General features: G+C 38.1%; 1 protein-coding gene across 5 annotated transcripts in view; it reads left to right on the forward strand.

Moving 5' to 3' along the window:
• CDK14 (cyclin dependent kinase 14) overlaps positions 1-18,308 on the forward strand; it is a 678,858-nt gene that overhangs the window by 544,257 nt on the left and 116,293 nt on the right. For all 5 annotated transcript variants that reach the window (XM_037836624.1, XM_037836622.1, XM_037836621.1 and 2 more), the window contains one exon: positions 6,913-6,961. In XM_037836624.1, coding sequence (XP_037692552.1) covers positions 6,913-6,961 — 49 coding nt within the window. The remainder of the gene's footprint in view (positions 1-6,912; positions 6,962-18,308) is intronic.

Genomic DNA, 18,308 nt, shown 5'->3' on the forward strand with positions numbered 1-18,308 from the left:
TAGAACATGGCCTGTTCTGGGGACATAACAGCTTCAAACCAGCACATGGTCTAATGGCTAGTTTCTGTTCTGTTTGGTCAATGCTCAGGCCTTCCAGGTTATTAACTATTTTGACAGTTACCCATGTTTGAAATGATGACTCTGAACTCCTTGAGAACTTTAAATTCTCTGAATCATCACAGAAAACTTGATGAATTCCCAGGGTAATATTTGAGTTCTGTACGGAATTCCACCTCTTTGAAACCTGAAAGCTGGAGATGATTAAGTCCTTTATTAGTCTTCCTTGACTCCACATCCAGTTCAAACCCCACATCCAGTTCTTCAATAAATCTTAGTGGCTCTACCTTCAAAATAGGGCCAGGCCCTGGCCCCTTGTAATTGCTTTCTCTCTGTTAGTATTGCCCAAGTCAGCCTCTCTTAACTGTTGGAGTAATCTTCTTTGGTCTCCTTGCTTCCAACTTGCCTCCTGTAGACTCTCCTCCCAACAGAAGCTACAGTCATCCTTAAAAAAGAAAAGGCTGGATCATATCTTAAAAGTAGCAAAGGCACTCTGTGGCCAGGTCTTCTGCCCCGTCTTGTCTCACCCTCCACTGCTCTCTCCTGGGCTCTGCCTGGTCCAGCCACCCGACACACTGTAGACATGCACACTGGAATGTGAGCCCCCTGATTGCTTCCTGAGTCTTCAGCACCAGGTACCTGGCACATAGTTGTTGCTGAATAAATAGTAATTGAATGAATGAATGACTCAAATCACAATATATTCCATTTGAGTAAACTCTGTGTTTTGAGGTAGGAAACTGAGTGAGTGTTCATTTCTTTTTGTTTTGCTTATCAAATGATAAATTCTTATACATGATATTATACTGTAACAAAAGCAATATCAATCGTTTATTTTTTTATTTTGAAATAAATTCAAACTTACAGTAACAGTTGCAAAAATAATACAAACCCCATACACAGAACTCCAGCATACCCCAGCCCCCTTCAATGTTACCCGGATCTACCAACTTCAATATTTTGTCACTTTACCATTTTTTTTCCCCTCCCTCGCTCCCTCCCTCCCTCATCCATCATCTATTGCTCTATCTTCTGAAGATATGAGAGCAAGTTGCACATATCCTTGAACAAATAATATAATTCACATATACATTTCCTATGAACAAGAATATTCATTTATGTAATCACATTAAGTGTAGTTGAGTTCACGAAATTTAATATTTATATGAAGCTTATATTCTATATTTCATTTTTTTTTGTTATGTCCCAATTGTGTCCTTTTGAGCCTTTTCTCCTCTATTCTTAGATCTCATCCAGGATTGTCTATGGCATTTAATTGTCATTATCTATTTAGACTGTCTTTTTTTTCAGTTGTGGAAACATATATACAGCATAACTCTTCTCATTCCAGCCCCTCCCAAGCATTCTATTTAGTGGGATTAATCACATTCACAATGTTGCAATGCCATCACCTTCCCACCATCCATTACTAGAAAGTTCCCTTCATCCCAAACAGAAACCTTACACTCATTTCTTATTAACTCCCCATTGCCCCTTCCCCCACTTCTCGTAACCCATACTCTACTTTTCATCTCTATGATCATATTCTGTGATAGTTTCTTTGTGTTTACCATGGGGCTTAAATTTAACATCTTAAGTCTATAACAATCTTGTTTTCTTTGATACCAACTTAACTTTAATAGGACACATAAACTATGTTCCTATACTCCTCCATTTCCCCACCTTTATGTAGTTCTTGTCAACAATTACATATTTTACACTGAGTCCAAAACCACTGATTTATCATTGCATTTTATGTATTTTGGATTCTGTAGCAAGTAAATAGTGGAGTTACAAATCAGAAATACAGTAGTATTGGTATCTATATTTGCCATGTGATCTTTACTGGAAATCTTTATTTCTTCATGTGGTTTCAGTCAATTGTTTAGTTTCCCTTCCTTTCAGCCTGCTCATTTCCCTTTAGCATTTCTTATAGGACTGATCTACTGGTAATGAAGTCTCTCAGCTTTTGATTATCTGGGAATATTTTCATCTCCCCCTCATTTTTAACCTCCAGGTGTTTGTGAATTTTCTAAGTCTCTGATGGTTATTGACTTCTATTTGTATTCCATTGTGGTCAGAGAATGTGCTTTGAATAATTTCAATTTGTTTAAATTTATTGAGGCTTGTTTTAACTCCCAGCCTGTGGTCTATTCTGGAGAAAGTTCCATGATCACTAGAGAATGTGTATCCTGGTGATTTGGGATGTAATGTTCCGTATATGTCTGTTAAATTTCTCTTTATCTTTCTCTCCTTTCTTTGTTTCTCTGTCAGTAGGGCTCCCTTTAGTGTGTGAAGTAGGGCAGGTCTTTTATTAGCAAAATCTCTCAGCATTTGTTAGTCTGTGAAAAAATTTAAGCTCTCCCTCAAATTTGAAGGAGAGTTTTGCTGGATAAAGTATTCTTGGTTGGAAATTTTTCTCTCAGAATTTTAAATATGTCATGCCACTGCCTTCTCACTTCCATGGTGGCCGCTGAGGAGTCACTACTTAGTCTTATGTTGTTTCCTTTGTATGTGGTGAATTGCTTTTCTCTTGCTGCTTTCAGAACTTGCTCCTTCTCTTCAATATTTGACAGTCTGATCAGAATATGTCTTGGATCGAGTTTATTTGGATTTATTCTATTTGGAGTTTGCTGGGCATTTATGCTTTGTGTATTTATATTGTGTAGAAGGTTTGGGAAGTTTTCCCCAACAATTTCTTTGAATACTCCTTCTAGACCTTTACCCTTCTCTTCCCATTCTGGGACACCAATGAGTCTTGTCTTTGGACGTTTTACTTTATCTATCATATCCCTGAGATCCATTTCAATTTTTTTTATTTTTTCCCCATTCTTTCTTTTGTTCTTTCATTTTCCATTCTGTGGTTCTCAAGGTCACTGAGTTGTTGTTCAGCTTCTTCTAGTCTTGTACTATGAGTATCCAGAATCTTTTTAATTTGGTCAACAGTTTCTTTTATTTCCTTAAGATCATCTATTTTTATTTAGTCTTGCAATTTCTTCTTTATGCTCTTCTAGGGTCTTCTTCATGTCCTTTATATCCTGTGCCATGGTCTTGTTGTTTATCTTTAGTTCTTTGATTAATTGCTCCAAGTACTGTATCTCCTCTGATCTTTTGATTTGGGTGTTTGGGTTTGGGTTATCCATATTGTCTGGTTTTCTCATATGCTTTAAAATTTTCTGTTGTTTCGGGGCTCTTGGCATTTGCTTTACTTGATAGGGTTCTTTTAGGATATGAAGGATTATTCAGACACCAATCTCTAATTTGTCAGATCTACAGCTTAGTGGTGTACACTTTCTCTAACTAACCAGCAGATGGCATCCGTGAGTCACCTATTCCCCTTAAGTCAGTTCTCCCCAACTTTGTCTTTGTGGTGTGTGGGGGTCTGATTCTTGTGGGGTCCAATTGGTGCACCCAGTTTGGGTGTGTTGTTGGTGCTGTCTGCCCTGAATGTGGGGCGTGTGTCTGAGCAGTTAGGGGGGGAGGGCAGCTTTAATAATCAAACCTCCCAGGTGTTCCTGGAGATTTAAGGCTGTTGCAAGAGTCTAAATCTTCATTTCAGTCTCTCCACAGATTGTCTCTGCTGCTGACCCACAAGTCCTAGGTATTGGCGTAGGGTCTGGGTGGGTTCCTCTTCCCAGCCGTGCCCTTCTAGGGCCTTTGCTGAGGGAAGGCTGCACTACATCACAAGTGCACACCATCCCTCAAGGGAAGCCCTGGGCCGCCGGGCTGTGCAGGGGCATTCCCAGCCTGCTGTAAAGATGGCTGAATGGGGCATATTAATTTCCCCCTTTTTGCACAGCTCTGCCTTCCCAGCTCTGGGACAATTAGCTGTGGGTGTCAAAAGGCTACTGTCTACGCCTGATGTAGTGTGTGCACGGTGTTGCTGGAAACACTTCCCATCACACTGGGACCCTTGGCACGGGTCTGGGCTGTGGCTCCAGCCCCAGGCAGGAGCGTTCCCAGCCCAACGGGAAGATGGCTGCAAGGGGCATGGTTTTTCTCCCCTTTTGAATTACCTCTGCCCTCCTCACTCTGAGGCAACTAGTAGAGGGTTCGCGAAAGGCTATCTTCCATGCCAGATATTGAGGCATTTGCACAGCCCTTTCCTGCCGCGCTTCACTGTTTGGTTCTCGCTGCCGTATCTGCAGCCGCTGTTGGGTTTTTTTGAAAAAGAACTAGTCTGCCTCCAAACACCAACCCACAGTTTCCCCACACTGCAGCGTGGCTGCCAGACATTCAGCGGGCTTACTCACTCATTTCAGAACGCAGATTCCTGGTTTCACCAAGTGCACAATCCCAGTGGATTTAGCAGAACATGTCTAGCTGGTGCATCGCTGGAACTGGTGTTCTGGGTCACTTTCTGGCCTCTATCTAGTATTTTTCACAGAGGTGTGTTTTTTCCCTGTCTCTCCTAGCTGCCATCTTAGGCTCTCTCTCAGTATCAGTCATTTTTATTCTCCCCTTTAAAAGCTTACACTTAAAAGCAGGCAACAGTGACAAAAATGTTCAACCAATATTAAGCAAACTTAAGCTTATTAAGTATTAAATTATCAATAACAAAAACAAATCAGGTCACTATGAAAAAGAAACTATTTAAATTTACTGAAGGACAAACCATGTGCAGATGAAGACATATTATATTCCTGTGTGCAAAGATTTTGTATGATCTCTCTCAGATAAATATAGAGTTTAGCAGAATTCCAAACAGATTTCCAATAGAAACTTTGTTTATCTGGTTGCTTGACTGTTTTCTTTCAAATTAGCCTTCCTTCATCACCTAAAGTGTCCCTTCCATGCTGGTCACTCTATATCATATCTCCATATCTCCTTGTACTTCTTTGAGCACTTACTAAACTTATTTTGTTCATTTTGTTGTTGGTGGTGGTAGTGGTAGTGATTATATTTGTGTCTGATTCACCCATGCTAGAATATAAGTTCTGTGATGGAAGGAATATTTTATGTTTGTTCATGCTTACATAGTCAGCATGAGAATAATCCCTAGCACATAGTAAGTGCACAATAATTATGTGTGGACTGAATGAATAAGGAAGTGTTCATAACTTACCTCAATTTTTTTCCAAAAAAATGAAGAATAGTAAGAAAGATCTTTCTAATATAATAAAGGTACTCTAATTAACACAGATGACACTGGAATAAATAGATGAGTAGAAAATAATCCAGAATCAGGTATATTTTGGAACTTACTAGAGGATAAGGTGTCATTGTAAATTACTGGAGAAAGAATGATTGATTTATTACATAGTCCTAGAATAATTATCTGTCCTCCATGAACAAAGTAAAACTCTATGTCATGCCATATTAAAAAAAAATTCCAGATATTAAGGCTAAAAGGTAAAAAATTAGACAGTCAAAATAGTAGGGGAAAAATGCAAAATACTTTTTGTATAAGCTCAGGGTCAGAGGTTTTTTCTTTAAGCAAGACAAGAAAGTCAAAACCACAAAAGAAAATAATTTACTAAATAAAGATGTAAGTTTCTGAAAGGAAAAATATTCCATAATTAAAGACAAAAAAATACATACGATGTGGGAGACAATTTGGAAAAGCTTATTTTGATTGTGTGCAAAGAAATTCTGTAAACTGATAAAAGACCAAGAACCTGAATTGGTACCAGCTACAAAAAACAAAATTTGAAACAGAATAGGAAATTCAAATGGCCAGAAAGTGTATGAAAAGAAGCCCAATAACATTTTGCTAAGCATCAGTTTAGCAAAAACTTTAAAATGTTGGTAAGAACCAGTACTGGAAGGTATATGGAGAAGGGACATCCTTATTTCGTTGCTGGTGGGGAAAAGGCATGTGATCTGTCGACACCTATTAAAATGTAAAACGTGCATACCGTTTACCAACCAGTGATACACTGGGGAATCTATCTGACAGAAATGAAATCATCAGTGTATAGAGATATATATGCAAGAATGTTTGCCGAAGCATTGTTCATTTGGGAAAAGAAACTGGAAACCACCCAAATGTTGATCAGTAGGGGAATGGTCAAAATTGGTAATACTTTTCCATGTTATACAGCTATTAAAAAATTTGTTGCCGTCTATTTTCTTGATTTGAAGGACTACTTGTTATACATTTTTAAATGCCAAAAAAAAAAGTTTCTGAGTAATGTTTATTGTATAATTCCATTAACAAAATTAAAATCATGTATTTGTTCATATATGGGGATGTGTATTTATAAACATAAAGAAACGTGGGAAGAGACATAGCAAGACACTAACAATTGTTATATCATCAGGAGTGAAAAATAGGGGGCAGGAGGGGAGATTATTAGTCTAGTCTGTATCTCTTTATTGTTTAACTTTGGTAAAACAAACAAGTTACTTCTTTAACTTAAAAAATCTAATAAAGTTTGATAAGTGAAAAATGTCAATATACATTATATGGCATTACTAGTTTGGCATTGAGCATGTGTAATACCATATTTCATAAGAAAGGAGAGCCAACATTTCTGTATTTGGTCAGAGACAGTTTCATAGAGGAAATAGCAGGTCTCATAGGATGTGTCAGTATTCTTCTGTAAACCTAGTTATGGTTTGGAATTTGTGATTCTTTTTTCAACTCAAAACTTAGTTATTCTAAGAAGTAATTCCTATAAAACTAGATCATCCTAGACAAAATAAATAAATCACCCTAGACAAGAGAACAGTGCTTCATTCTTTCCTATTTTATTCTTTATAACTGCCCAATCTAAAGATTAAGAACTTGCTATAGCTAATGTTAACCATGGCTAAATCAAAGACTGTTTTCTGAAAACTTGAGTTTTCTTTAACATTGCAATTTATACGTTTGAAACAAAGATTGTTTATCATTTTTCTTTTTTATTTCAGAACGCTTTACCCTGTACAGCTCTAAAAACCTTAGACAAGCGTGGAATAAGTAAGTCTTTTCTACTGATTATGCTCATGCACTCTCTTTTAATTTTTAAAACTCCACTGATAAGTTTGTCATGATGTTCATTCGTTCATTTATTCATTAAACAGCTATTAAAAACCCTAATTGTGTGTCAGACATGGTGCTGAGCCAACACTGTATGAGTTTTAGGTTCTTAGTGTGATGTGGTATTGCTTCAGGGGTGTAAATTCTAAAACTCATCATGGTCAATGTTTTCTGTGTAAGGAAAAATTTTAGTATCAGCAAATTAGTATTTGTAAAATACAATCCAGTGAGAAACGTTCTAATGTAAATGATGTTGGTGACAACCTTTGAACTAGATAAAACTGATCTTTCAAATTTTCTCAGTTTGTCTGTTTTTCCTCTGTGCCTTATTAAGAAGCTAGATATATGTATTGCTTGAAGTATATGTCACTCCATTCATTTAATTTCTGTCATCTAACTTTGTTGAAAGTTTTCTATTTATTGGTTTGGAATCTGATTGCATTACTGAACATCTGGGTTTTACAAATTATTCAGGGGTCTTTTATTGCAAGCCAACCTGTTAGTAAATAGTTGGAAAGAAGATAATCGAGTCATCTGTTTAGTTATTTCTATCACATTTCAAGCATTGTGATGGGGGAAAAGTAGCTAAAACTCCTTTGATTAAATAAACTGTGATTCATCATAACAAAATTTTGCCTATGTTCCAGCCTCAGTATTTACTTCAATTTTGGACACCAGCAGTTATTAAAAATACAAAGTAAGAAAAAAAACCTCTTCATATTAAAAATGCCTTTAATCTTACAATACTGTTATTAGATATGGTGGACACTATATTGTAGGAACTCATGGAATGAAATACATTAAATTCTGCAGTGATTTATTTGAAGGATTTGGTCGTTTATTTTTATTTAATTCGTACTTGGGAGAACACACTGTTCTAATTATCTTTGTCTAACATGGGACTTCTTATTTGACATTTGAAGGGTCAGTACTTAACCTCTACAGAACCTGGGTGGCATGTCCTCTGCTGGTAGTGTTCTGTGTGTGCTCCTCACCCAGACCCAGCTTTTTACTGATCATTAATTAAGGACTTTTATATACCAGGAAATATATTCAGTATACATTTCATACCTTAATTAAAGGATTGAACACATTTCTTTTTCATAATTTCTGAAAAAGTTTGTCCAAACAGGTGACCACTTTGTAAAACAATTCTTGATAAAGCAATGACATCTCAAACCCTCTCTTTGAATGCAATGCACGTAGTAGCATTTGTGGAGAATGGCCTCCTATTTAGATAACTGCCCATTTCCTTCCTCCAGAGAGGCAGAGCTAGATGACCCCAGTAAAAGAAATGGCATTCTTACCCACTTAGAATGGTCTGGATGACCCAGGGAGGTCTGTAGAGGATGCGGAGTGATATTGCTCACATCCACTGCCCTCTTGTGGATGTGACCCCACACCGTTTACACCATGACACTGGTCAATCTTTTCTGCAACTTGTACTCAGCACCTGCCATTTTAGGCACCGTAACATATGTTTAGATGAACAGACTTTTGTCATTTTTAGTGGCTACTGGGATGTCTCTCAGAGGAGATAGTTTTGCCCACTGGCATCACTCTATCCCAGGAGAAAATAGGTTATTTCATGTCTTTTGAAAAGAAAAAGAAAATTGAAGAAGCATGCAAGCCATTGCATTGTTTTACTGTGTTCTGACCATCTAAAACCTGAAGCTTTCCTTTTCCCAAGAGGCAACATTCGTGTCACAACACAGTCATTAATTTCACTGACATTAATCAGGGTGTGCCACACTCTGGTATTTTGCTTTAAGAATATTTTTTAAAACTATTTGCATTGTGCTTCTTTTAATGTCTAAGTTTAATTTTTTCTAAAAATGCTAGATATCGGTAAATGTGCTTTTACTTTTGAGCACAATGAGAATTCTTCAGAATATGATTTTCACCAAACAAAAAGTTTCTCTTTAAGAGATCACTTCAAAAATATTTGCTTTTTACATGAAGATTGGGATTTACAATTTTTCTACCAAAAAAACAAGGGTTCAAATTCTGAAAGAGGTATTACATTTCTATGTAAACTTTTTTTAATCAGCTGGCAGAATTGTAATTTAAAAAAATTTACCAACATGTGCTTTTGTTTTACAGTTAGTAATTAATTCAGTCATTTAATAAACTGAGCCCTCACCCTTGGACTGCTTTGTGTGTGTGTGTGTGTGTGTGTGTGTGTGTGTGTGTGTGTTTATTTTTTAATTTTTTTATTTTACTGAAATTGTTCATGTACCATACAATTATTCAAAGATCCAAACTGTACAGTCAGTTGCCCATGGTACCATTATACAGCTGTGCATCCATCACAATTGAAATTTTTTTTCAATTTTTAGAACATTTTAATTACTCCAGAAAAGAAAGACAAAAAAGGAAACTCAAATCCTCCCATATTCCTAACCAACCCCCTCCGTTATTGACTTGTAGTATTGGTTTAATACATTTGTTACTGTTGACAAAAGAATGTTAAAATACTACTAAGTGTAGTCTATCGTTTGCAATAGGTATATATTTTTCCTATGTGCCCCTCTATTATTAACTTCTAGTTATAGTGTCATACATTTGTTCTAGTTCATGAGAGGGATTTCTAATATTTGTACAGTTAATCATGGACATTGCCCACCACAAGATTCACTGTTTTATACATTCCCAACTTTTAACCTCCAACTTTCCTTCTGGTGACATATGTGACTCTGAGCTTCCTCTTTCCACCACATTCACACACCTTTCAGCGCGGTTAGTTATTCTCACAACGTGCTACCATCACCTCTGTCCATTTCCAAACGTTTCAGTTCACCCTAGTTGAACATTCTGCTCCTAATAAGCAACCACTCCCCATTCTTTAGCCTCGTTCTTAAATTGCTTTAAGAATATTTTTTAGAACTATTTGCATTGTGCTTCTTTTAATGTCTAAGTTTAATTACTGGTAACTTACATTTCATGTCTATGAGTTGACATATTATAATTAGTTCATATCAGTGAGACCCTGCAATATTTGTCCTTATGTGTCTGTCTTGGACTGCTTTTAAAACATTTTAAGGAAAATATTAAAAGCTGAGCTTGAGATAAGATTTTTAAATTATAAAATGAGTTGTTTAGAACCATACTATTTTTAAGTCCCCGTAAGTCTTACTTTTGTTGCCTTAAATTTTTATTTCTAAGTAATAAAGTCTTCTCTAAAAATATTATTAAAATGTTACTTTTGCTATTCCAGTCTGCTATAGCCTCTAGCCAATTTGAATCCAGTGTAATTATATTATTGATTCTTTTTCCAAATGGACTTGTGACCTTGTAACCATCTTTGACATTCCAAATCTGTCACATTCACCAGTGGTGTCTAGAATAACTGCATTAAAAGACAAATAAGTGCTGGCTTTCTCCATTGCTACCAGCTAATTTGTCTATAGTACAATTACTAAACTGAGGCAATTGGTGAGATCTCTTGTAAAGCAGTAATAGGCTCAAAATAAAGTGAATTAATTTGCAAGAACTAATTTGAATTCGATTTAGATGGGTTAGTTATGAGATGGGTGGATTAATATTAAAAAGTCAGAAACTGTTCACAATTAAGTAACAATGCTTTTAAAACTATGTATTAACCCAGCTCTTAAAGTTAGTGGTTGTAGTAACCTGCCTAAAAGAGTAGGAATTTCTTGAGAAATGAACCCTCGAGTATCTTTGAATGGCTATAAAAGCAGTACAATTTATTTGGGGGCCAAGTCTGCCCTAGGTTACACCCATGCACTTCCCACTGACTTTATTTATATCAGTGACCATGGGCATAATTTTATCCTTTGAATGATTTTTTAGTTTTATGGGGAAACAAAGGAATGATGGAGAAAAAAAAAAAAGTCAAAAGATCCAGCAGATGTCCAAATTCCAAAGGGTAATAGGAAGAAAGAATCTTAGTTTTAAGATTCAGAATAATAAATATTTATTAATGAAGAAAAAAAGTCCTCTTATTCCCTCATATTGGAAGTGCAGGATCCATTTGGGCTTTTCCTGCTTATTAAGGGGTTTGGGGTAAAAGGGAGACAACTCCTAATTTTATAAAAACATGTACTGTTTTCTGACTGCTTTCATAAAATTCCATTTTATTTCATTGGAGCTGTAAAAGACTCTCCCTATTTTTCTTCCAAATCTCTCTATTTATAGTTGTCCGACAGTGGCCTGTAAGCACAATGAAGCAAAAATCTCAGCCATTTGAAAGGTCTTTTATTATTTTGGCTGGAGATGAGGCCCTCATGCATGCTCTCCAGCAAAGTTAAGGGGAAGTTTCCAGGAACACGTTTGCTTGTTTTGTAACTTTTTAACGGCTGAACAATTTTGAAGATTTGAAGGTAGCAAATAGAGGACTAAGGATAAACCACCAGGTTGCAGAAGACAGATCTGGAAAGCACAGTTAGCTGGTGGCTGGTAAATGGAGGCCTGTGTACAGGCTTGGATAGGTAGAGGTTGACCCTTCCCTGCTCCCTGCACCCACGTGCTCTGGTTCTGCCGACAATCCTTGCTGTTAGTTATGTTCAACTGGATTTCTCCTCAGAACTTATAGTCAACACAGAGACATCGTAATGAAGCCACCTTTGTGGAGATACAAAACCAGAAAAGAACAAAACATTTGCCTGCGGATATTTGAATGTACCAGTCGAGTCCCAAACCCTCATTTAGAAGATTTAGAAATGCTTCCTAACCTTGTGTTCTTGAACTTTTCTTGGAAAGTTCTGATTCAATGTTTAACTTCCAAATTGTATTTTAAAGATGACTTGACTAGATATCTGTGTTGCCTGTACATAAAATATAACATACTTTAAATAGCATCTATAGAAAAATGACAGTGCCGCTCTGATTATATTGGTTGTTCTGTATTATATTTTTCTTGTTCTCATACCTGATGTGTTGCATTAATATTCAAATTGCTTCCTTTTCAAGAAACCCAAAGGTCCTGTTTCCACTCTGCCTTATTGTTCTAAATTGCTCTAAAATTTTGTAAAATAATAATATATAGCAAAGTGAAGTAGAGCTTTAGCTTCTTTGCCAGTTGTTTAGAAATGTGAGCAGAATGTGAGAACAGTGTTACTGACGCTAGGCGGAGCAGCTGAGTTGAGCCAGACCTTTAAATCATCTTTCTCCACTTTCACATTTTTTTTTCATTGTTGATCATTTTTGTTGCAGTTCTGTTAACTTCAAAGTAATCTTTTTACTTCATTTAGTGCCTGGATATTTCTTCTCACAATATTTTCCAAGAAATTACACTTTACATCATCAGTTTACTTTTTTAGAGATGGGTTTAGTGGGGTGCCAAACTCACAGTACAGCAGTGGTTTTGGAATTCCAACCTCTGAGCTCAAAGGATGAGCCACCATCGCCGACTGCCCAGCAACGCAGCGCAGCTTCAGGTCCGGCGTTGGGAGGCTCCGTGGGGTACAGTCTTCACCACATTCCACACCCTTAGAAATGTACAGTTTTAACTCATGGACGCCAGATCCAAGCAGTCTCTCCTCCTGACCTTGGGCACCCACACATGGAGTTGTTGGGAAATCCCAGCGTTCACCTTTCTGCTTGAAAGTTACAGTTCAGAGCACTTTCTGGGGATGGCCGTTTTAACAAGAATAAATCATCTGTTCAATTACTGAAAAGCAGTATGTGGGTGTGATGCCAATCAGACCCACTGAAACCCTTAATCCCTAGGAGAACTGTTCTAGGAAAATGCAGATTGGATTTTTGAAAGGAAAAAGAAAGGACCTAAAATAGGAAATGCTTTTTAGGCCCTGGAGGGGGTTCTAGAGAGCTTCCAAGAAGACCAAGTAGAGGTTTGGGGGCAGGTGCCAGGAGGACAAGGAAGAACTTATCCAAAAGAAAGTTGGCAGATGTGCCAAGGGCCTTGATCACTTATAATAGCAACAACATAAACGTGATAATATTTGAAATGTGCCTCATCGAAGGCCGAACGTGTACTTGGTGCTCCATAAATAATCACCAATGCGGGGAGTAATAGTTGTACTGGGGATAGCAGTGGTAATTAACATCTGTACAGACTTTTGCAAAATAGAATTTGTTTTCATGTATATTGTTACATCCTTATACATTTAACAAGAATCTTGTAAGGTAGGCAGGGCAGATATTAGTGTTCCATTTTATAACTTAAAATAAAAACCAATGCTTTTGAAAATTGGAACTTTGGATGTCCACCCCACAGTGAATCTGGTGGGGGAAAAAAAGCACTATTAATTTTAAAACCCTTATATTTGTGTGGGCTTATCAATATCTGATTTTATTTTGTTCTCACTACAACATTGGAGAGGGAAACCCTTTCTGGGAACTGAGGTCATTCCCGGTCCAGGTTTTAGGCAGCAGGACAGCTAGGAAGGAGGGGAAACTTGATTTCGTCTGTCCTGGGGAAAATAGTGTTTTCAGCAGACTGACCACCCCCATTATCGACTCACTAGGGCGTCTGCTGCATCACTGCTGTGGGATGTGCCATGAGGATAAAGGCTGGGTTTGTGACAATCCGAGTGCTAGAGAAGAGATGACAAGCCTGCAGCCACCCACTCAGGCCCTGCTGCTGAGATTTGTCGCCCATCCCACACAGCTCCCACCTCCCGCATGAGGTTATCCTCTATCATTTTGGGTCATTGCCACATTTCCTGCCCACATCTTTCTTTGTTGTAGCAAAGTATTCACTGTCATCAGTAATCCCTTGTGATGGCTGAGGGCAGGCCCCATGCTGTTTGTTATCTGTTGGGCCCGAGTTTTTTGTTCCCTTTCTGATAGAAAATATCCATCTTCTCTCTTGATAATTGGCAGTAAGTGCCAGTCTTAGGAGAGGGCAACAGCCATTGTTTTTCATCCTTCCAGATTGTGTATTGAGCACCTCATCCAAAATACATGCTTATGGTGCAGCTAATACCTTCTTTCTGCCATCCAGCTCATTAGGAAGGAAAACCCAAGCCTGCAGCTTCTCACAACAGCTGGGCTGCTTGTGTCCCTGAAGGGAGAACGGTAGATTAGGCTTTCTTGAACTCTTCCCCAAAAGAGATTCCAGAAGTGTGAAATGACATTCTGCTTCTCCTGAACAGAAGGTGGTGTATTTGTTTTCTCTCATTGCTGTAACAAATTACCATAAATTTAACAGCTTAAAACAATACTTAATTTATTATCTCACAGTTATGGAGGTCGGAAGTCTGGATGGGCTTCGCTGGTTTCTCTGTTCTGTGTCTCACATGGTTGACATAAAGATGTTGATGTCCCCCAAATCTTATCTGGAGACTCTTGGGGACAATCTGAGAGCAGACCTATTCAGATTGTTGGCAGAATTTCACTTGCTTGCGGTTGTAGGAGTGAGGTCCCCATTTCCTTGCTGGCAGTTGGCTGGGAACCTCACTCAGCTCCTCAAGGTCACCTGCACTCATTGTCACCTTGCCTCCTCCATCTGCAAACCAGCAACCACACAGATGTTGCATGTCCTTCCCGCAGTTCAGATCTCTCTGAGTTTCTGCCTCATTTCTTTTGCCACCAGCACTAGAAAGTTTTCTGCTTCTAAAGGCCCATGTAATTACATTGGGCCCACCAGGATAATCCAAGTTAATCTCCCTATTTCAAGGTCTGTAATCTTAATTACTTCTGCAGAGTCCCTTTGGCCATGGAAAGGAACATACTCATCGGTTCCGGAGATTAGGGTATGGGCATCTTTGGGGGCTATTCTGCCTATCACAAGTGGTTACCAAGGTTTCCTATCCAGCAATGAGTCATAGGGTGAGGCAGAGCAGAGCAGGGCAAGCCCAGCCCTGGCCAGGTCAGAGACAGTCTATTTTGCCTGGTCTCAACCCTATGAGGGAACAAACATAGGCCTCAGGCTGTGATGGGTCCACATTGCCTGGTTCACAATAAATATCCTCAGAATTACCTACATCTGCATCAGTAGCCATTATCCTCTTGTATGACTTAGGAACTGAAGTTTTAATTTTCATTAATTTAAATTTAAATAGCTATCTGTAGTTAATGACTAAACCAAATTGGGCACCACAACCGTAGATCAGCCTGCAGAGTATTCATTTCTTTGAGTGCTCACACAATGTAAAACAAGTGTAGTGCCTGATGCCTTGGAAGCTCTAAGCTAAAGGGTGCTTGTATTTTGCACTCCAGTGTCCAGAGAAATCTTGCTTTATATTTTTCATTCTCATCCCTATGTTTTATTTGTAAACACTCTGAAGTACTCAATAAGTGTAATAAATCTGCAGGGGGAATAGTGGAAGTATCAGAGAACATGACGCAGACATTCCTTTCCCTCCTCCTCCCCTGCAGAAGCCCTCCTGAGGGGCACTGCCCGTTGCAAGCAGCTCTATTCCTTTCTCCTCCTTGTGTTCTCTCTTGCCTGCTCTTCTGTTGGTAACTGTTAGGGGTTAGACACACAGCTCTCTACCCTTTTTGAACTCCCTTAAGAATTCACCTCTCTGCTGTTGCTCCCAGCCCCCTTGATCTCCCATAACTTTACTCAGAAAACATCGCAAAGGCTCAGCTTCCTTTTTACCACATTTAAGATGCTATTGAAAAGGGCTCCATTTTCTAAATAAACCTCCCAAGTTGAAAACCAAGTCTTCCTCACGGAGCCCCTGTGGGTACATATCCTAATGCTTAAGCTTCAGAATGTTGAAAATTGCTGCATTTTAGGCAGTAAAGTATAAACAGAAATGGAGAAGTTTTTAATGCTTTATTTATAAGGATCACTGAGTATACGATCCCTTTCTTCAATGATAATCAGTGTCATTTCCTTTTGATTAAGAAAATATTTAGGAATTTTGTGAATTACCAGCCTCAAAATTTAGGATGAATGTAAGTCACTGAAGACAGAGATAGTTTTAACATTATATCCTCAGTATCTGATGCAACCCCCCCAGTCTTTACCATGGTTGATTGTCATGAAAATTAAGGTTGGCCAAGGGGTATGGTTAGTCAGAGCAAAGCATCCTCCTTCATCATTTAGGGGTGTCTTCTCTGGAACTGGGGCTCCACTTCCACCCACTGTGAGGTCACATACATTAGACAGACCATGCCTGCTGATCATACACCCGCCATGTGCTGACCGACTGAGAATGCACAGTCAGTAACTATTGTTGATATGAACCAAGAAAGGACAGAACAGAGGAAGGGTGGCTGCAAAAGCTAATTACTCCCACAAAGTACGAGAAAACGCCTTGGAACAGTGAAACCAGCAAAATCACTGGTATCAGAGGACTTGAGTTACAATCCCAGATCCACTAACGAATTGTAAAAGGTTCAGGAACTTATTAAGCTCTCTGAGCCTCAGTTTTCAATCTTTAAAACAGGGATGTTAATAATTCCCTGGCAGGAATATTGTGAGACTTAAGTAACATACGGGGTAAGTTGGTAGGCACCTTATCAAGCACATAGTAGTTCTTTGGGGATTGTTCTCTTCTCTTCTGTTTCTTCAGCAGCTCCATCCCTCCTCTGCCAGTCAGAGCATTTCATTCAGTTCCAAATAAGTAATAGTCCTTGAACAATGAAAACCACTCCTAATCGGGGCCCAGGCATCTTCTGGAATATTCCTTCCACCTTTCTAGGTGTACATGCTGAACTGCTTGATCACCAAATTATTATTATTTTAAAAATATTTCTTGTGTAGAAACAAGATTCCTCCTTTCCCAGCAATTTCTTCCTAAAAGTGATATGTTAACAAATAGCATTGTAGATAATTAATGCAAAACTGTGATTTATCCTAAATCTTGAAGCACATCTATTAGACATTTTTCCTAATTACAGTGAATGAAACTCATAGACAAATCATTATTACCAAGTTCAGAGAATCTGTTAGACCTCTTCCTAACAATGCTCTCTGTGCACTGGTTAATCAGTAAGCCTGAAACAGGGGAGTCGGGCCTCGGGGTGTCCACTTGAACTGGTGGTTTCAAGAGTTATACTAAAAATAATTATTCTTGCTAAACATGGTGTGTCAGTGGGGAAGGTAAATGATTTATCTCTGGAAACTCAATGAATAAAGGCTGGGAGCGTGGCCTTGGTGTACCTGTCATCACTGGCTGGGAAACGGGCAGGGGTTCCAAGGTAACTGGCCTTTTACTTTCAGATATGAGTCAATCCATACCCTAAGGCACAAATCCCATGTTAAATCATTATGTCCACCATGATAGTGAATTTTATCAACAGATCTCATTATGTCCTTAGCAAAAGGGAATATATAAAAATGTTTTAGATACCCCCAAACCATTTTTTTTATTTTATTCAAAAAAGGATTTGTAGGCCATTTTAACTTTTTTTTTTTTTTTTTTTTTGATCTCAGAAAAATCTAGTGGAGGTTTTCAATTGAATTTTCATAGTGTGTGTATATGTGTAGATGCTATTACTTAAACTATAAATGAGTTGTAAATGAATAGAAATATTAACAGGAAAGGATCAATATTCTGGCCTGGTTGCAGTGTGATACAGCTTATCTTTGTGTATCTCTGTGTGAATGCCGTGCTTGGCCTCAGATGAATTTAATCCCTCCAGACTTGATATACAAACACAATGCCAAATACAGAACTTCCCTTAAATTATTCAGATCTCCCAATAAGTGATTTCCCACTCTTCCTGCAATGGAAAACATTTGATCATAAATTCAACTAAATCAGCCATCATCTTTGTGATGTTTGTCCAGCTAAATCCTTTAGTGACTAAACCAATAAACATACCAGCTGTGTGTGTGTGTGTGTGTGTGTGTGTGTGTGTGGTATGGCACGGCTGTTTTGAAAGAAACAATCTGAAGTAAAGATGAAGGGTATTTCTCATTTCTTAGGCCATATTTTTAACTACTTCACTGCTGCCAAGGCTTAAAAGATTAAACTCTTGGCAGGGACAGGATTATGCATATTCCTTTAAATGCGTTGACTTTTATTTCCCAACCCCAGGGCTAGGTTTAAATATATTGAGTTTTAAATCAAAACTGCTATACTTCGGAAGGGGTTGGTAAAAGCTGTCAAATCACATCAACCATTCTTCTGCCTCTTTCTTCCACACCTTCTCCTCCCTGGTTAAAACAAAGGAAAAATGACTGTCGACACACATTTAAGTTTCTCCAGGAAAATGCAATGATGGGACTATAGCACTATTTAGATTTTTCATATGTATGTCAGCTGAAGGGGTAAGATTTATTAGAAGATTATAAATGTTGATGGTTTCTCATCTTGCTCCTAATGACTTTCAGACACACACAACCATCCACTTCTGCCTTTTTTCGTCATACCTTCACAGATGATGCTATTAATTTGGGTGT

Source organism: Choloepus didactylus, chromosome 5, assembly GCF_015220235.1.
Source record: "Choloepus didactylus isolate mChoDid1 chromosome 5, mChoDid1.pri, whole genome shotgun sequence".
Taxonomy (NCBI): domain Eukaryota; kingdom Metazoa; phylum Chordata; class Mammalia; order Pilosa; family Megalonychidae; genus Choloepus; species Choloepus didactylus.